We start from the raw sequence: 19,197 nt of genomic DNA on the forward strand, positions 1-19,197 counted from the left end.
GATGTGTGACATCAATGGCAGAGAAAGGCTGCTGCAGGTCTTCTACAACGATGCTCTGACAGATCTCAGTGACCTTCACATCTTCATCAGTGACACCAAAGAGTTTCAGGTTCCACCTCCTTGAATATGACTCCAGTTCCAGAACCTGGACCTGAAGAGCTGCCACGGTTTTGTCTTCATTCTTCAAACGTTGGTCAACATCTTTCAAAGACTTTTGTGTGTCTTTTATTTCGTTGCATGTGAATTCTCAGCTTCTCCTTCTCCCTTCAATCTTCAGCGTGTTTTCATCTATCTTCTTTGAGTTTTCATTTATTAGCCTTTCCAATGAGTCGGCTCGCTTGTTTATCAGCTCAGATAAAACAGCAATGACTTCATTTGAATCAGAAGAGCTTTGTCCAGCTGCCAGCAAAGCTTTTTTTGCAGCTGGGGGCCTACTTGGAGTTTTAGGAAGAGGAGGGAAAGCTTCCATGTCTGAAGTTGGTGACGGTTTGGTGTAGTCATGACACATGGTGGTCTTCAGGACTGCAGCTTTTTCGCATTCTCTTTCTTTCTCGACTGAACATCAAGATAAAAAATAAAAAGATCCTTCTCTTCCAGAAAAATTTTGAGCTGTTTTCTTGGTCTTTTGGATGAAATAGATGTTATGTCCGATAACTTTTGCAGGAGCTCAGAAGGTACGTACCTACGCAGACGCCATCTTGGCCGTTCTCGTTCCTGCCTATTTCTGCTGGTTCTAAAGGTTCTGATACAACAGAACTGGGGGGAAAAACCCAAAAGCAGATCTACCTCATGGATTCGCAGATGAACACTGGGGTTTAAAACTGAGGCCGTCCGAATTCCCGCTCTAACCCCTAACTACTAAAACACTAAGCCCTGAATTTTAGAAGCAGTTCTGACACCACGCTCCTTTTTTTATAGCGGATATGACGTAATCGACTTCTCCAAGTTGAAATCTAATGTGAGCATTTTCTGACGATTATGAGTCCACAGTCTCCTGAAAATAAAAATGTTGATGTTTATTAAAAAATATTTACATTTTTTTGGCAAAAATTGTTCAGACGCAATGCATTGTGGTCTATATTCGCAGATCTAGTGAGCATCAAGGCACACTGGTTTTTCAGAGAGACTTCTGGGAAATTTCTTGGATTTGGGAATTGTAGATTTAGACAAACTAGAACATGGATAACACGCTATGTAGAGCACTATGTAGTGAATTTAGACAGAACCTGAATCCAACATGAACTACGGCTGAATGCTCACTACTGACACCTGGTGGTCACCTGGTGAACGGGCCCGATTTTCAGTCCGTTTCCACCTGGAAGTCACGTGGTTCTTCTGAGCTGAAACGTTCGCCGTTTGGTCACAAACAAAGATCCACGTGCACAGCACGGTTACCACGGAAACACTGAAAAGCAGCAGGTTCAGCTTCTGCCAGGAACACACAGAACACATTTGGTTGTAGAAGATATATTTGTGAATTCGCCGGCAGGAAGCAGAAACAATAAATAAGTGCACCCCGCTGTGGTCAAAGGCCATAGACAAAACGCCAAAGCTGATCGGACACGTCGGCACTCCTGATGACATCACATTCATGATACGCAGGACAGGACATGAAGCTCCACCTCCTCTGGGTTTCCTGTCGTCAGTGTGTGAGGAGAGCGTGGACCGACACTGAAGCTGCACGGAAGAATGGTCAGGAGGTCAGGCCCCGCCCTCAGTCCAGGTCCTGAATGCGGCGGCAGATGTCAGCCGTGAACTCGGAGCACTTTGAGTTCCCTCCGAGGTCCTTCGTCAGCACCTGGAACCAAACGACCTCACTGTAACAACGCCGTTTCCATGGAAACAACCTCACTTCCTTCTGCAGGGAGGGCGGAGTCGGCACGCACACGGTAAAATCTTCAGCAAAAGTCTGTTTACCAAGAATATGGAGGTTCAGTGACAGACGGCCAGCGCATCATTAGGTTCCTTCAGCTTTGGTTTCAGAAAGAAGACACAGCCGTGGTGCAGTGGTCGACCTCTGATCGGGGAATTGCAGGTCTGATTCCCGCCTTGCCCCCCATGTGTCAAAGTGTCCTTAAGCCAGACACTGAACCCCCCCTGCCTCTGGTGGGAGGTTGGCGTTTGGCAGCATCAGGGCGTGAACGGGACTGTAAAGTAGGGCTGTGACGATAACCGCATCACCGCACTTTTGTTTTTACGTTTTGGATATGGTGCGTGATTGGAACTATAATTAACAAATTAAACGCATTCATCTTTGCTTATAATTCCCAGACTTTCCTTCTTTCTTTCAGACTGTTGTCTCCTTTTCTCCCACCGCGCGTGCGCTCTCACCGTCTGCCTCTGCGCTGCAGTGGATTTTCGGGCGCCGTTTATGCTGAACGCAGTACAGAAGTCCACGTGTTCTGGCTGGAGGACTCTTCGGATGAACTAAAGCCTTATGGCGCCGCCGTAAATAGCGGCCTAACGTTACCACTGTCAGTGACATCACGCTGCTTCCTGATTGGCTGTCCCACCCACCTTCTTGTCTCGGATGGTGTCGAAGCAGGCCGTCTGGATCTTCTTTCCGTGATCATGGAGGCCCATGTGGTGCAGCATCATGACGGCGCTGAGCAGCAGGGCGGTGGGGTTGGCCATGTCCATCCCGGCGATGTCGGGGGCGGTGCCGTGCACCTGCAACGAAGAGGCCGGTCACGCCAGAGAACGACATGTCTGAGTCTGCATACCGCGGCGCACGAACCGATTCAAAGATGGCGACGCCGTTGGCCCCAATGTTCCCGCTGGGAGTGACGCCGAGTCCCCCAATCAGACCGGCACACAGGTCGCTGAAACACAGTCACATGACCTCAGCACCAACACACCAGCTTCAGTTCTACCACAGCTGTGACCACGCCCACCTCAGGATGTCTCCGTACAGGTTTGGCATGACCAGGACGTCGAACTGCGTGGGGTCCTGAACCATCTGTCGGCAGAGAAAGCAGAATGTCAGGTGTGAGACGCCCTGGTGAGTGACGCGGGTGAGTGACGCAGGTGAGTGACGCAGGTGTGAGACGCCCTGGTGAGTGACGCCCTGGTGAGTGACGCAGGTGTGAGACGCCCTGGTGAGTGACGCCCTGGTGAGTGACGCCCTGGTGAGTGACGCGGGTGTGAGACGCCCTGGTGAGTGACGCGGGTGAGTGACGCAGGTGAGTGACGCAGGTGTGAGACGCCCTGGTGAGTGACGCCCTGGTGAGTGACGCCCTGGTGAGTGACGCGGGTGTGAGACGCCCTGGTGAGTGACGCGGGTGAGTGACGCAGGTGAGTGACGCAGGTGTGAGACGCCCTGGTGAGTGACGCCCTGGTGAGTGACGCCCTGGTGAGTGACGCAGGTGTGAGACGCCCTGGTGAGTGACGCCCTGGTGAGTGACGCCCTGGTGAGTGACGCGGGTGTGAGACGCCCTGGTGAGTGACGCGGGTGAGTGACGCAGGTGAGTGACGCAGGTGTGAGACGCCCTGGTGAGTGACGCCCTGGTGAGTGACGCGGGTGTGAGACGCCCTGGTGAGTGACGCGGGTGAGTGACGCAGGTGAGTGACGCAGGTGTGAGACGCCCTGGTGAGTGACGCCCTGGTGAGTGACGCCCTGGTGAGTGACGCCCTGGTGAGTGACGCCCTGGTGAGTGACGCCCTGGTGAGTGACGCGGGTGTGAGACGGCCAGGTGAGTGACCCGGGTGAGTGACGCGGGTGAGTGACGCGGGTGTGAGACGCCCGGGTGTGAGACGCCCTGGTGAGTGACGCGGGTGTGAGACGCCCTGGTGAGTGACGCGGGTGTGAGACGGCCAGGTGAGTGATGCGGATGAGTGAATCAGGTGTGAGACGGCCAGGTGAGTGACCCGGGTGAGTGACGCGGGTGAGTGACGCGGGTGTGAGACGCCCTGGTGAGTGACGCAGGTGAGTGACGCAGGTGAGTGACGCGGGTGAGTGACGCAGGTGAGTGACGCAGGTGAGTGACGCAGGTGAGTGACGCAGGTGTGAGACGCCCTGGTGAGTGACGCCCTGGTGAGTGACGCCCTGGTGAGTGACGCAGGTGTGAGACGGCCAGGTGAGTGACCCGGGTGAGTGACGCGGGTGTGAGACGCAGGTGAGTGACGCGGGTGTGAGACGCCCTGGTGAGTGACGCCCTGGTGAGTGACGCCCTGGTGAGTGACGCCCTGGTGAGTGACGCCCTGGTGAGTGACGCCCTGGTGAGTGACGCGGGTGTGAGACGCCCTGGTGAGTGACGCGGGTGAGTGACGCAGGTGAGTGACGCAGGTGTGAGACGCCCTGGTGAGTGACGCCCTGGTGAGTGACGCCCTGGTGAGTGACGCAGGTGTGAGACGCCCTGGTGAGTGACGCCCTGGTGAGTGACGCCCTGGTGAGTGACGCGGGTGTGAGACGCCCTGGTGAGTGACGCGGGTGAGTGACGCAGGTGAGTGACGCAGGTGAGTGACGCAGGTGTGAGACGCCCTGGTGAGTGACGCCCTGGTGAGTGACGCGGGTGTGAGACGCCCTGGTGAGTGACGCGGGTGAGTGACGCAGGTGAGTGACGCAGGTGTGAGACGCCCTGGTGAGTGACGCCCTGGTGAGTGACGCCCTGGTGAGTGACGCCCTGGTGAGTGACGCCCTGGTGAGTGACGCCCTGGTGAGTGACGCGGGTGTGAGACGGCCAGGTGAGTGACCCGGGTGAGTGACGCGGGTGAGTGACGCGGGTGTGAGACGCCCGGGTGTGAGACGCCCTGGTGAGTGACGCGGGTGTGAGACGCCCTGGTGAGTGACGCGGGTGTGAGACGGCCAGGTGAGTGATGCGGATGAGTGAATCAGGTGTGAGACGGCCAGGTGAGTGACCCGGGTGAGTGACGCGGGTGAGTGACGCGGGTGTGAGACGCCCTGGTGAGTGACGCAGGTGAGTGACGCAGGTGAGTGACGCGGGTGAGTGACGCAGGTGAGTGACACAGGTGAGTGACGCAGGTGTGAGACGCCCTGGTGAGTGACGCCCTGGTGAGTGACGCCCTGGTGAGTGACGCAGGTGTGAGACGGCCAGGTGAGTGACCCGGGTGAGTGACGCGGGTGTGAGACGCCCTGGTGAGTGACGCCCTGGTGAGTGACGCGGGTGTGAGACGGCCAGGTGAGTGACCCGGGTGTGAGACGCCCTGGTGAGTGACGCGGGTGTGAGACGCCCTGGTGAGTGACGCCCTGGTGAGTGACGCCCTGGTGAGTGACGCCCTGGTGAGTGACGCCCTGGTGAGTGACGCAGGTGTGAGACGGCCAGGTGAGTGATGCGGATGAGTGAATCAGGAGTGAGACGCCCTGGTGAGTGACGCCCTGGTGAGTGACGCGGGTGTGAGACGCCCTGGTGAGTGACGCGGGTGTGAGACCTGGATGAGTGATGCGGATGAGTGAATCAGGTGTGAGACGCCCTGGTGAGTGATGCCCTGGTGAGTGACGTGGGTGTGAGACGCCCTGGTGAGTGACGCGGGTGTGAGACGCCCTGGTGAGTGACGCCCTGGTGAGTGACGCCCTTGTGAGTGACGCAGGTGTGAGACGGCCAGGTGAGTGATGCGGATGAGTGAATCAGGTGTGAGACGCCCTGGTGAGTGACGCCCTGGTGAGTGACGCGGGTGTGAGACGCCCTGGTGAGTGACGCGGGTGTGAGACCTGGATGAGTGATGCGGATGAGTGAATCAGGTGTGAGACGCCCTGGTGAGTGATGCCCTGGTGAGTGACGCGGGTGTGAGACGCCCTGGTGAGTGACGCGGGTGAGTGACCCAGGTGAGTGACTCGGGGGCAGGAGCAGGAGGGGCTCCGCTGCACGGTCTTACATTAAGGCACACGGTGTCCAGGTACATTTCGGCGAACTTGATGTCCTTATAGTTCTCGGCCACTTCCCGACATTTCCTCAGAAACAGCCCGTCGGACATTCGCCTGTAGACAAACACGGTTACTGAGCGATAGGCCACGCCCACAGCCCCGCCTCAAGGCCTGAAGGGGCGGCTCACATGATGTTGGCCTTGTGCACGGCCGTCACGCTGCTCCTCTGGTTGTTCCTGGCGTACTCGAAGGCGTACTCTGCGATCCGTCTGCTGGCGTTCTCTGTGATCAGCTTTATGCTCTGAACGACGCCGTCAACAATCTGCAGAAAGACAGGAGCATAGGGGGCGGAGCCACAGCAGGACAGTACAGGTGAGGCACTGCTCTGTGCGACAGGTGAGACGCTGCAGATCTTCACCCGCTCGACCAGCTACAATCAAAGATTGCAGTTCTGCGCCGCCTCACCACGTGTTCGATGCCGCTGTACTCCCCCTCCGTGTTCTCCCGGATGGTGACCAGGTCCACGTCGGTGTACGGCGTCTTGTAGCCCTCGATGGACACACAGGGCCGCACGTTGGCATAAAGGTCAAAGGTCTTTCTGAGCAGCAGGTTCATGGAGGGGTGTCCCGCGGCGATGGGCGTCTTCAGCGGTCCTAAAGGAGGAAGCGGACCACCGGTCAGCAGCGGCCCCCCAGGATACACATCCACTGGTACTGGTTTGGTTTTCCAGGGCCGATGCTGATTATCAGCAGTCAAGAAGGCCGATGGGCCATATTTGGAGCAGATATTCATTAGCAATATTTAAAACAATACAAACTTTATTTAAACAAATGAATACAAACAGCATCTAAATAGATCCTAGAAGGACTAGGAGGAACAGGCTCAGCAGCATCTTTGTTCTGTTATGGTAAATAAAATGTTTTCTTCCTAAATAAAGTAAAACTTCAACAGAAATTGTCAAAAACAAAAAACTGCAGCAGATCTTATATGAAACATGTAAAGAACTCCCTGAAAGTTTAAATGTGACGGTCAGTCGTCTCAGTTGTTCTTTTGACCCCCCAACCAAGAAAAACAAACAATGTTTTTCCTACTCTGGGGGTCAACGTCCACGTAGGAAGGAAACCAAAGCAAGTGGAAAAAAAACCTGTCAGTCTGTGCACGTGTGTATGTGTAAGGCGCCTGCGTGCGTGCGTGCACGTGTGCCACGCGCCTGCGTGCGTGCACGTGTGCCAGGTGCCTGCGTGCGTGCACGTGTGTATGTGTAAGGCGCCTGCGTGTGTGCACGTGTGTATGTGTAAGGCGCCTGCGTGTGTGCACGTGCCTATGTGCCAGGCGCCTTCGTGCGTGCGTGCACGTGTGCCAGGTGCCTGCGTGCGTGCACGTGTGTATGTGTAAGGCGCCTGCGTGTGTGCACGTGCGTATGTGTAAGGCGCTTGCGTGTGTGCACGTGCCTATGTGCCAGGCGCCTTCGTGCGTGCGTGCACGTGTGCCAGGTGCCTGCGTGCGTGCACGTGCCTATGTGCCAGGCGCCTGTGTGTGTGCACGTGCGTATGTGCCAGGCGCTTGCGTGTGTGCACGTGTGCCAGGTGCCTGCGTGCGTGCACGTGCGTATGTGCCAGGCGCCTGCGTGCGTGCACGTGCGTATGTGCCAGGCGTTGCGTGTCTGCACGTGCGTATGTGTAAGGCGCCTGCGTGTGTGCACGTGTGTATGTGTAAGGCGCCTGCGTGTGTGCACGTGCCTATGTGCCAGGTGCCTGCGTGCGTGCACGTGTGCCAGGCGCCTGCGTGCGTGCACGTGTGCCAGGTGCCTGCGTGCGTGCACGTGCCTATGTGCCAGGTGCCTGCGTGCGTGCACGTGTGCCAGGCGCCTGCGTGCGTGCACGTGTGCCAGGTGCCTGCGTGCGTGCACGTGCCTATGTGCCAGGTGCCTGCGTGCGTGCACGTGCCAGGCGCCTGCGTGTGTGCACGTGCGTATGTGTAAGGCGCCTGCTTGTGTGCACGTGCCTATGTGCCAGGTGCCTGCGTGTGTGCACGTGCCTATGTGTAAGGCGCCTGCGTGTGTGCACGTGCCTATGTGCCAGGTGCCTGCGTGCGTGCACGTGTGCCAGGCGCCTGCGTGCGTGCACGTGTGCCAGGTGCCTGCGTGCGTGCACGTGCCTATGTGCCAGGTGCCTGCGTGCGTGCACGTGCCAGGCGCCTGCGTGCGTGCACGTGCGTATGTGCCAGGTGCCTGCGTGCGTGCACGTGCGTATGTGCCAGGCGCCTGCGTGCGTGCACGTGCGTATGTGCCAGGCACCTGCGTGTCTGCACGTGCGTATGTGCCAGGCGACTGCGTGCGTGCACGTGCGTATGTGCCAGGCGCTTGCGTGTGTGCACGTGTGCCAGGTGCCTGCGTGCGTGCACGTGCGTATATGCCAGGCGCCTGCGTGTGTGCACGTGCGTATGTGCCAGGCGCTTGCGTGTTTGCACGTGCGTATGTGCCAGGCGCCTGCGTGCGTGCACGTGCGTATGTGCCAGGCGCTTGCGTGTGTGCACGTGTGCCAGGTGCCTGCGTGCGTGCACGTGCGTATGTGCCAGGCGCCTGCCTGTGTGCACGTGCGTATATGCCAGGCGCCTGCGTGCGTGCACGTGCGTATGTGCCATGCGCCTGCGTGCGTGCACGTGCGTATGTGTAAGGCGCCTGCGTGCGTGCACGTGCCTATGTGTAAGGCGCCTGCGTGTGTGCACGTGCCTATGTGCCAGGTGCCTGCGTGCGTGCACGTGTGCCAGGCGCCTGCGTGCGTGCACGTGTGCCAGGTGCCTGCGTGCGTGCACGTGCCTATGTGCCAGGTGCCTGCGTGCGTGCACGTGCCTATGTGCCAGGCGCCTGCGTGCGTGCACGTGCGTATGTGCCAGGTGCCTGCGTGCGTGCACGTGCGTATGTGCCAGGCGCCTGCGTGCGTGCACGTGCGTATGTGCCAGGCGCCTGCGTGCGTGCACGTGCATATGTGCCAGGCGCTTGCGTGTCTGCACGTGCGTATGTGCCAGGCGCCTGCGTGCGTGCACGTGCGTATGTGCCAGGCGCTTGCGTGTGTGCACGTGTGCCAGGTGCCTGCGTGCGTATGTGCCAGGCGCCTGCCTGTGTGCACGTGCGTATATGCCAGGCGCCTGCGTGTGTGCACGTGCGTATGTGCCAGGCGCCTGCGTGCGTGCAAGTGCGTATGTGCCAGGCGCTTGCGTGTGTGCATGTGTGCCAGGTGCCTGCGTGCGTGCACGTGCGTATGTGCCAGGTGCCTGCGTGCGTGCACGTGCGTATGTGCCAGGCGCCTGCCTGTGTGCACGTGCGTATATGCCAGGCGCCTGCGTGCGTGCACGTGCGTATGTGCCAGGCGCTTGCGTGTTTGCACGTGCGTATGTGCCAGGCGCCTGCGTGCGTGCACATGCGTATGTGCCAGGCGCCTGCCTGTGTGCACGTGCGTATATGCCAGGTGCCTGCGTGCATGAACGTGCGTATGTGCCAGACGCTTGAGTGTTTGCACGTGCGTATGTGCCAGGCGCCTGCGTGCGTGCACATGCGTATGTGCCAGGCGCCTGCCTGTGTGCACGTGCGTATGTGCCAGGCGCCTGCGTGCGTGCACATGCGTATGTGCCAGGCGCCTGCCTGTGTGCACGTGCGTATGTGCCAGGCGCCTGCGTGCGCCCGCGTCCACGCCGTCACACAGGACTTCGTGGTCCAAAGCTGTTCCTTGGTTCTCCAGCGTCGTCTCTTGGACCGGCGGATCGCTAACGATGCTCTCATCAGGACTGATGAGGGTGGAGCACAAAAACACGTTTGTTTCTGAGTCGGCGTTCATGTTGGCGCGGAGTGGAGGGGGGGGGGGGTTATACTCGCGGGTCCTCAGTGCGGGAGGACCATCCTAGCCTGTTAACGGCATTAGCACCCGTTGATGCGGTGAAGGCAACGGCTCTGGCCGATCGTATGGTGACGTGCAGACGACTGACGTGTGGTTTGCATAATCTTTCCCATCACGCGGGACAACGCTGCAGACCGGGCGGCCCGGCTGCGCCTGAAGCACGTGATCGGCCGACCTGCGTCTGGGACGAGCGCTGACCTTTCAGGCCGATCTTGCTCCGGTCCATGGACTCCTTGGCATCTGGAGGGATCATCCACCTGCCGCCCGGTCCTTTTATCGCCGTGACGTTCCTCTCCTCCCACCTGATCGGCGCCTGCAGGTAAACAGCCATTACTCACGGCGCTCCCGGCTGCGGCCGCTCTCAGGGCAGACGCGCTCACCTTAGCAGCGTCGAAGATCTGCATGACAGCAGTGGAGATCTCTGGGCCGATTCCATCTCCAGGAATCAGAGTGACGGTCTGCAGCTGCACAAACACGCAAAGGACACATCAACCGCGTTCCACCGGGGTCAGGAGCGCCACTCTGACCCGCTCCACTGAACCGTCAACCCTCTACAAGAACCCTGGAGTGTTAGCGTTCACCCCCCCTCCACCGGTCCAATCACATGAACTGGACTGAGTGACGTCATCCAGAGAAAATGGTTTATTCCAGCTCCAGGTCAATTCAAGTCATCTCTATGGCAACCACTCACCAATCAGGAGTGGGCTTGTTGGAAGGCCACACCCCTACCACTGGAAAGGTGCTACATGAAATCTGTCAAACAGTTTTTTTTAATTATTATTATTCTGAAGGTCACCAGGCTCCACCCACTTTTATTGAAGCGTCTGATTGGTCAGTTTATGACTTGAACAAGTTGAGTCTTATCAAGATGTTTAAAAAAACGTATCAGATCCAGAATGGTGGTTCTGACCAATAGAATGACAGCTGTTTATTCCTCCACAGACGTCGAAGGGATCTAGAGGATACTTCCGGTTTGGAACGCCAGGGGGCGGGGCAAATCAGTCCAGTTCTCGTTTACCATCAGTGGTTCTGACAGATTGAGGTAAAGAACATAAATCTGCTCCCACAGGGAGGCAAACCTCCGCGGCGGTTCCTGCCCCTTCCCCACCACTCACCCCTCTGGAGAAGAATGCGCCCCGTGGGGCGGGTCTCCTCGCGGCTCCGCCCACCACATGGCTCACCTGAAGGAAAGAAGAGCAAATCCTTTACCTGGAAATCTGCCGTTGAACAAACATCTTTCATGTGTTCCGACCGTCCTCAAAGTTTCACGGAACCCTCACACCCGTCCCCGCACGTGAGCCCGCCGTCTAAAGATCTTTGTTTAGACCAGAGAACTCACTAGATCCACTTAACACCGACTCTTTCACAGGAAGCTAGCTTTCGCGGGCGGCAGGTGAGCGCGCGGGGCTTCCTCTGACCGGAGCCCGCTGAAGGACGCGGGCTAGCGGCTAACATCCGGGCGCTAGCGCGGCTTTCACGGAGCCCGCGGCGGACAGAGACACGTCGGCACATCCGCTGTCTCGGAACCACCGAAGTTCGGATAACGGACGGTTAGAACCGCTCACGGGGAACCTTCTGCTTACCAGTGACCTCCACGCGCTGCCGGCTGCCATCCTTCAAGAAGAAGAACTCACAGAGATCCTTTAACACGAAGATGTCTCACTACGAAGGGCTGAACACGATTGCTCCAAAGATCGCCTCCTAAAGAGAGGTCTCACTCTGACATCAATCCCATCTCGTTTTTGGGGTGTCCGCGTGACTCTGGGCGCGTTTGTACTGTGTCTATGTGTTGGGGGGGGGGGGGGGGGTCCGTCTTTGTCACATTATTGTGGAATTTTCAGACATGTTTGAATTTCACTGGACACGAACGCTGTGAAACACAGGAAAGAAAGTGATGTCACAAATCAATGCATGCTGTTGCAGCGCATGCGCGTGGGATCCTGTCCCGTTCTCTCTTCGCGATGCCTTCATGAGCAGTCTGTAAAAGGCCTTCCAGGGCAGGTTCATTAAACAGACGAAGCTAAAATAAAATACGTTTGTCCAGTTATTTTCTTCAGTTTGATGATAAACAAATAAATCAACTTTAAGCGCATAATGAAGTGAAACATATAATCTTTAACGTTTATTTATTGAATTCTTATTTTCCTTCGTTTTATTTTATAATTTTATTAAATAAAATGAAAAAGGTAAAAAGAATCTCAATAATGATGAGAAATGTTTGGAAAATGCAGATAAAAGCGGACGGTTGTTTAATAAAAACAAACAGTTGATGAGTTGACTACATACATTTAGATTTAGACTCAAGAATAAACTAACAGTTTGTTTTTATACAAACATTACATTTCCTTCAACATATGTAGCATTTCACGTGTGAAATGACAGTCAGTCCAAAAAGCCTAACTTTCATTCCAACAGTCGGGGCTGAACGGCCATACATTCACGCTGAGGGACACTTTATCACATCTAACATATATGATCTATATTTATCCTAAAGAAGCAGAATGTTTGCAACACATTTTGATAAGTAAAAACACGAAATAACCCAAAAGACGTTAAATATTAATAAAAATACTGAGATCCTTTAGCCCCAATACACTTGAAGTCCTATTTCCAGAGCTGCGCCTGAAGGCAGCGGCTGGTCCTCCTCTGATTTTCCTCCGCACCTCCTCCAGCATCGGAAGCATCAGCCTCGGTGGAGACCTGGACCAGGACCTGGATCTGGACTGTGGTGCGGCCGGAATCTGGTTCTGGGGGGCTTTCCAGTGTGATGCCGCCGTGTGATGGGAGCATCCGCCGCGTAGGATGGGCAACAAGCAGACGACCTTCACCGAGGAGCAGCTGGAGGCGTATCAGGTGATGCTGGAGTCGGAGGAGCAGCGGCTCCCGGGTCTGAATGTCCTTTAGGGAGGCATTAAGGTGAAGCCGCTCAGACCTGAGAGGGCTGCTGCGGTTTGGTTGATGTGCAGCCTCCTCTGCATCCAGCGGAGACTCTGACCTTCTGTTTGTTTGTTTGTTTCTTTGTACACAGGACTGCACCTACTTCACCCGAAAGGAAATTCTGAGGTCAGTCTCTTCACCGTCATCACCATGGAAACATATGAAGAAAGGCAGAAATCATGTGATCTGGAAAATCACTTTCTGTTCGCCTGTAGTTTCCGTTCTGACCCTCAGAGGGCGCTGTCAGCCAGTTCAGAAACTTTTTCTTCCAACTTTTAGCGGCGTCACGTGGAGCGTAATAGTGACATCATTGCTTTTAAAGGTTATCATGACGCTGAGCGTGACAATAATGATAAAGTCTGTGGGTTTAACACGACCACTCATAGGTTTAATGCTGGCCTCCAATGACTGTGCAGGAGGCCTGCATGGTGCAAGTTGCTGGTTCAAATCCCAGCAGGGTCCAAAAGTCCAAAGTCCTCCAAAGTCCAAACACCTGCTCGACAGGTCTGAGGGGGAATCTGAAGGCTCTTTCAGACGTGAGTCTGGACCTCAGCGTCTCTGATCACTTTATCCTGCGCTGGGATTGGCTCCAGCAACCCTGCAAAGACCAAAGCAGGAGTAAAAGATGGAGGGCAGGTGGGACAAGCTCCTCACGTAGGTCTGCTTACGGTGGAGGAGATGCTTCCTTCTCTGGTGGTGGTCTGAGGAGGTTTGGTGCTGACAGCTTACGGTCCTCTCTGATCTCTGCAGGCTTCATGGACGATTCCGTGAGTTGGCTCCACATTTGGTGCCGCTGGACTACACCAACAACCCTGACGTCAAAGTCCCTCTGACCCTCATCGTCACCATGCCGGAGCTGAAGGTACTGTGGCTCCAGGAGCTCTGTGGGCAGAGCAGGACCGGAGCTCCAGCGTCTCCGTCAGCCACGACGGTCTTGACTGGTTCTTCTGTTTCTGTGGCGGCAGGAGAACCCGTTCAGGGAAAGAATCGTGGAGACGTTCTCTGAGGACGGACAGGGGAACCTGAGCTTCAACGACTTCGTTGACATGTTCTCTGCTCTCTGTGAGGCTTCGCCGCGGGAGCTGAAGACCATCTACGCCTTCAAGATCTACGGTAACAGTTCACCCGCCCGCGGCAGGAGCTCTACAGCTTTCAGCCTCTGAGACCGACGAGGCCGTCGTCACGGCAACAGCAGATTCAAAAGTTTCTTTCTCTACTGCTTGTTGGGGGAATAAAACACACAAACAATGAGGGTCATGTGACCAAAACCCACAGAGATTGGCTACTACCAGTCATCTTCTGTGGGCCAACCTCCGTGCAGGAAACTGCATTGAAGCTGAAGGTGACAGATGGGTGGACGTTTCGTGTTTAACCATTGTTAGTGTTAGCTCCGCCTACATATTGTGGAATATTAACGCACTAATTAACCAGTCAGTGTTAACTCCGCCCACATACTGGTGAATATTAACACACTAATTAACCACCGTTGGTGTTAGCTCCGCCCACATAATGGAACATGAACAGCCTGATGGATGCGTTCAGCTTGGAACCGGGTTTTTTTTTTTGGGTCAAAAATCTTTAAGTTGCTAAATATCAAACCGTCATCTTTGTGAGGTCACCGTAGTTCAAGTTGAAACCTCTTATTGATTGATTTCTTGATTAGAAAGATCAAAGATCAAAGGATTTTTCTGTTCCTTTGATCTCACAGAATGTGGTTTCCCTGGTGACGCTCTACAGCGAGGAAGTCACTGCTTGAATACATTTTTCATGAGTGTCTTTACAGAACTTCTGGTTCTGGTTCAGACTTTAACAGGGACAACTTCATCTGTAAGGAGGACATGGACAAAACCCTGAACAAGCTGACCAAAGGAGAGCTGACGGCAGAGGAGGTCGCCCTGGTGTGCAACAAAGCCATCGAGGAGGCCGACCTGGACGGAGACAGCAAGCTCTCCTTCGCCGACTTTGAGAACATGATCTCTAAAGCTCCAGACTTCCTCAGGTAAAGTGGCTGCTCCACCTCAGGGCCAGTTTCTCGGGCCAGAACCAAGTCGTCAGCCTCCGTTAGCCTCGTCAGCTTCCGTTAGCGTCCGTTAGCCTCGTCAGCTTCCGTTAGCCTCCGTTAGCCTCCTCGGCTTCCGTTAGCCTCCGTTAGCCTCGTCAGCTTCCATTAGCCTCCGTTAGCCTCCTCGGCTTCCGTTAACGTCCGTTAGCCTCGTCAGCTTCCGTTAGCCTCTGCCAGATTCCGTTAGCCTCGTCAGCTTCCGTTAGCCTCCGTTAGCCTCCTCGGCTTCCGTTAGCCTCCGTTAGCCTCGTCAGCTTCCATTAGCCTCCGTTAGCCTCCTCGGCTTCCGTTAACGTCCGTTAGCCTCGTCAGCTTCCGTTAGCCTCTGCCAGATTCCGTTAGCCTCCGTCAGCTGATGAACCAAAGGCAGATGAAAGCAATTTGATGGAACTCTAAATCCGGCAGAAGAAATTCTGTTATTAAGAAGAATAAATATTGCTTTTCATGACAGTTTGATTCAGACTGAAGAGAGAAATGTCAAAATGATTAAAAAAGGTCAAGTTCAAAAGATTTTTTAAATGATGTTTGCTAAATTATTCAAAAATAAATAAAAATCTGCAGGGAAGAAAAGAGCTAAAAAAGTTAAATAATCTTTAATCTTTTTTAAGGACGTATAATCTTCATACGCCGTCATTTAAATCTCAGACTCCGTCTCACTGAAGTATAGCCTCTCTTTCTTTTTTTCTCCACGCGTTTCCATGGTGACTCCAGAAATCTGTGATCCATTGAGAATGTCTTTATGTACCTGCTGTGCACGTGCATTAACCCAGGGTTACCAAGTGGAGCGTAATTACACTAACTCATATCCGGTCTTTTGGAACCGACATACCCAGAGTAAGCAAGTTCAGATGGATTTCAGCCAGAGTTCAGGCTTAAAGTCAGGGGAGTTTAAACATGCTTCCTGGAATACCCCCCTGGTTATGTTCAGAGCATGAGTTGCTATGGGAACGTGACATACCCTGAAACACACCTCCATTTAGCCTCAAACTTACCATGGGAGCTAGCAGAACCTGCTTTCTGGAATACCCCCCTGGTCTCTGCTGCAGTCCGTTTGTTTACACCTGAACTCAATGTTTCTTCTTCTACGGTGGTTTCTGGTATTTTACAGAGTTCTGCACGTCTCACAATGATTTGTTCTGACTGAAAGTGTGGCGTCTGGAAACGTTTGTTATATTCGGATCAAGTTTTTCTGGATCCATGTACACAGTTCAGGTCTAATCTGATCTTTGATCCAATCAGAGGTATTTTGCACACGTACCTGCAGCTATTGACTCTATCTGCTAAATTAACAGGGAAAATTGCAAACGTGCTAAATAAAAGCTGAATAAAAAGTTTGCCAAATACGCAGGTCTTCATCACGTGTGACGGTGTGTTGACCTCGTTTCAAATCTTTAACTGTGTGAAGCAGAAGATAAAAAATCTCCACAGAGGATGTTTTTTCCCTCGTCTGCCATTTCTTGAATTTTCACTTCTTCTTCTGCATGTTCGATAAACTCGCAAACTTCCATCCATTAGGTTCTGCAGGACTTTGTCAGAATGAGGTCCATTTTGGTTCTGTTGGATAAAAATGAAGCTTCTGGATCTGTGAGCAGAGCAGGACATCTCCATGTCAGTGACCTCAGCATCAGATCAATACGTCCAATGCAGAGCTGGAAGCCTGAGACGCTTTTGGACCGGGTCGGTGCCACCAGCTGCAGAGGTTCTGCTCTGCATGAAGCGGCAGAGATAAAGCCACACAGCCGTTTTATAGCCGACCATCCATCACTGCTTCCCCGGCCGAGCTCACAAATGTTATCCGAGAGAGGAGGCTCTGGGTCTGCTGTTACCATGGCAACACGGTCATATAAGCGGCTGCCGCTCCAGCAGAGCCATTAGGCGTGATCACATGACAGAGATGCTGCTGCTGAGTCACTGATGTTCCTGCCAGAGTCCAGAGGTTCAGTCCTGCTGTTCTTCCCTTCAGCTGGTTTTGGCACAAAGGACTCCTGACGTTCTGGAGAAATGCTGGTTCCACCCCAGAACCCTCCAGACGGCGTGGAAAGAACCAACACGTTAACAGACACAGTGGTACGGTCGGCCTGCTTTTGTTACTGTTTCCGGGTCGCTCCCTGACAAACTCCGATCCCGTCCTCCATTCAGCCGTCATGCTTTTACTTTCAGAAATTCTTGGTAAAATGCTTGAGGAACATCTGTCAGTAGGTAGACCACGCCCACTGAGCTGCTGATTGGAGGGTAAACCACAGTTGCTTCCACTAGAGGGCAGCAGAGGAGCACAACTCTTAAAGCGGCGCTGAATTAAACGGAGCGTTTCGGACCGTTGGTTCCTGTGGTTCTGCTGCCACTTGGCCAACCTGAGCCGCGACTGAAGAACCTCTTAGAACGGTTAATGTAGCGTTGGAACCGGAGGCACAATGGTTCAACGGTGAGCGGAACCGTTATGGACGAGTCGTCCCTGCCGCCCTGTGGACGGCGGACGGTTGATGTGTCCCACTTGTCTGTCTTGTCTCTGCAGTAACTTCCACATCCGAATATGAGCCTGGACCTCGCAGAGATCCTGCAGACAACAGAGGTCTCAGTCGGATCTGTTTCCGCCTGACAGTTGGACTCTCAGCCCGGTCAGGCTGGACCGGACCCAGTTCTCCATGCGCGGTTCTGCAGAGCAGGACTGAAGGGACGTCTGCGTTCTCCAGGACATGGACCGCGTGTTCTCCCGTGTAAAAGCACACCTCCTAAGGGCACACAGTGAGGAGCTATGCAATCTTCTGGGTGATGTGCATGTTGTATAGCTTCCAGCTGGCGCGTTTGTACTTCTGCTGAAGCGAGGCGTTCTCGTGACAATCATCGTAAACTACAGCTCAGCTGATGGAAGGGCTCTCTGTTCTAAGTCTGGCTTTGATACTTTCGCTCTGTTTTCCTTCAGACTTGATGGTTTTTGGCTAAAGTCAAATAAAAGATTTTCCTGCTGCTTGATTTCTGAAGTCGCTTCTTAACAGGAGAATCAGAACCAAGTTCAAAGGGTCAACGGGGAATCATGGGAAGGTGGGCGGGGCTTAACAACTGCAATTGACTTTTTAACCCTTGTGCTATCCTATGGGGTCCAGATGACCCCCCCCCCTTCCATTGAGGTGTTCTCCCTACCATGACAAAGGTGGATAAAGGTGGAAAGATTTCACCCCTACAGCTTCACTTAAAAACATAACTATAAACCAAAAGACTAATCAGAGTGAGCACAGACAAAACTACAAAATACTAAAACACAACACAAAAGTGCAACACACAACTTAACAAGCGGTGAAATCAAAAACAAACTGGAGAAGAGGGCCAAGCTGCAGTGGAGACTTGTTGCAGCAAGGCTCCCTCCCCACTGGCTGGAGGTCCAAGTGGTGGCTTTAAGGGCTGCCTCCGCCAGCTCTGGACCAATTGGAGGCCACACCTTCATGAACCACACCTGCAAATAATCATAGACATACAAACAAAGATCCACAAAACACAGAAGTCCCACTCCGATACAAAAATAAAACACACAGAACAAACAAACAAACCAAAACCAAATACGGCCACAGCCGTAAAACGTACACACAAACACACGCAATTAAAGCCGTATTATTTTCCATAACACTCCTCTCCCTACAACACAACAGCAAGTATTGTACTTGTGTTTATTTCAAGGAAAGTGTCGACCCTCAACACACACATCAATGCAGCTTAGCCAGAGTTAACACAGTTAACCCTGGAGGTCAGACCCCCCCTCCACACACACACACACACACTCTCACTCTTTTTTTCTGCCTCTCTCTGACACACAAAACTACTCAGTGACACACAGTGAGGTTGATGCTGGTGAGGCTCTGACTCCTCTGATGTCAGATTTACGATGATAAAAACTGAATATTTCACTTTTCATCCAACAGTATTGAACTGGTAATTCTTTGTATCTCCTTCATTCATCACATCCATCTTTCAATGACCCTCACACCAACAAATACACAAACATCTGGACAGAGCATCCTCCTGGTGTCTGAGTCATTCAGATTCACATTAAACACATTAAATACATTACATTTCAGATGTGTGCAACTTAAATTAATTTAGAACTTCAGTAAAAAATTTGCTTTGATGACTTGTTTTTATTTAAACTAATGATTGACTTTTAACATGACAAACTGATAATTGATGGAACATTCAAATATTCACACCAGCAGGTTCAGTCAGGTGTGTTTTCCAAACTCCATCTCAGAGTTTCTCACCTTCCTGCAGTGATGGATGATGATCTCAGCGGCATTTCTCTGGTTTCTAGTGATCCTCTGCAGATCAGGTTTAGATTCAGTCGCAGCCTCTCTGATCGGTTCCTTCACGCGAGTGTCGGTCAGAACGGACCGATGCTTTGATTTCACCTGTTTCACTGGAATAAACAGGGACTCACAGACATATACTGAGGAGACCATCACAGCAGCTTAGAGCAGCTCTTTTCCAGACGGGGATTT

The 19,197-nt window shown here is 53.6% G+C and overlaps 2 protein-coding genes and 1 long non-coding RNA gene across 4 annotated transcripts; 1 reads left to right on the forward strand and 2 right to left on the reverse strand.

The window, feature by feature from the left end:
* Positions 1 to 1,451: 1,451 nt before the first annotated feature.
* On the reverse strand, positions 1,452 to 11,402 carry idh3a (isocitrate dehydrogenase 3 (NAD(+)) alpha). The gene is made up of 11 exons (XM_004086073.3): positions 11,298 to 11,402; positions 10,830 to 10,895; positions 10,095 to 10,178; positions 9,913 to 10,027; positions 6,287 to 6,474; positions 6,010 to 6,143; positions 5,833 to 5,935; positions 2,895 to 2,959; positions 2,738 to 2,822; positions 2,518 to 2,670; positions 1,452 to 1,798 (listed from the first exon to the last, which is right to left on the reverse strand). The coding sequence occupies exons 1-11, from the start codon at positions 11,325 to 11,327 to the stop codon at positions 1,715 to 1,717; spliced, it is 1,107 nt and encodes a 368-aa protein (XP_004086121.1). The 5' UTR covers positions 11,328 to 11,402; the 3' UTR covers positions 1,452 to 1,714.
* Positions 11,322 to 17,683, forward strand: cib2 (calcium and integrin binding family member 2). Of its 2 annotated transcripts, XM_004086074.3 has the most exons (7): positions 11,322 to 11,425; positions 12,387 to 12,567; positions 12,743 to 12,777; positions 13,402 to 13,513; positions 13,617 to 13,764; positions 14,455 to 14,650; positions 17,226 to 17,683. In XM_004086074.3, the coding sequence occupies exons 2-7, from the start codon at positions 12,517 to 12,519 to the stop codon at positions 17,245 to 17,247; spliced, it is 564 nt and encodes a 187-aa protein (XP_004086122.1). In that variant the 5' UTR covers positions 11,322 to 11,425; positions 12,387 to 12,516; the 3' UTR covers positions 17,248 to 17,683. The 2 variants fall into 2 exon arrangements, with proteins under 2 accessions (XP_004086122.1, XP_023809563.1); XM_023953795.1 differs by lacking the exon at positions 11,322 to 11,425 and having other exon boundaries at positions 12,384 to 12,567; positions 14,484 to 14,650.
* Positions 12,714 to 13,434, reverse strand: LOC110014662. The gene is made up of 2 exons (XR_002289648.1): positions 13,320 to 13,434; positions 12,714 to 13,249 (listed from the first exon to the last, which is right to left on the reverse strand). It is a non-coding gene; the product is annotated as an uncharacterized LOC110014662 (long non-coding RNA).
* Positions 17,684 to 19,197: the final 1,514 nt, after the last annotated feature.

This window comes from Oryzias latipes, chromosome 3 (assembly GCF_002234675.1).
Source record: "Oryzias latipes chromosome 3, ASM223467v1".
NCBI classification, from domain to species: Eukaryota; Metazoa; Chordata; class Actinopteri; order Beloniformes; family Adrianichthyidae; genus Oryzias; species Oryzias latipes.

What these genes read in the sequence shown, in the direction of transcription:
- idh3a (XM_004086073.3), bottom strand. Translation starts at nt 11,327, where the DNA reads ATGGCAGCCGGCAGCGCGTGGAGGTCACTG. An exon ending in GCGTCGCCATCTTTGAATCG is followed by an intron (nt 2,671 to 2,737) that starts GTTCGTGCGCCG and finishes TCTTCGTTGCAG; the next exon opens with GTGCACGGCACCGCCCCCGA. An exon ending in ACACCATCCGAGACAAGAAG is followed by an intron (nt 1,799 to 2,517) that starts GTGGGTGGGACA and finishes GTTTGGTTCCAG; the next exon opens with GTGCTGACGAAGGACCTCGG.
- cib2 (XM_004086074.3), top strand. Translation starts at nt 12,517, where the DNA reads ATGGGCAACAAGCAGACGACCTTCACCGAGGAGCAGCTGGAGGCGTAT. An exon ending in CTACGCCTTCAAGATCTACG is followed by an intron (nt 13,765 to 14,454) that starts GTAACAGTTCAC and finishes GTTCTGGTTCAG; the next exon opens with ACTTTAACAGGGACAACTTC. An exon ending in AAAGCTCCAGACTTCCTCAG is followed by an intron (nt 14,651 to 17,225) that starts GTAAAGTGGCTG and finishes TTGTCTCTGCAG; the next exon opens with TAACTTCCACATCCGAATAT.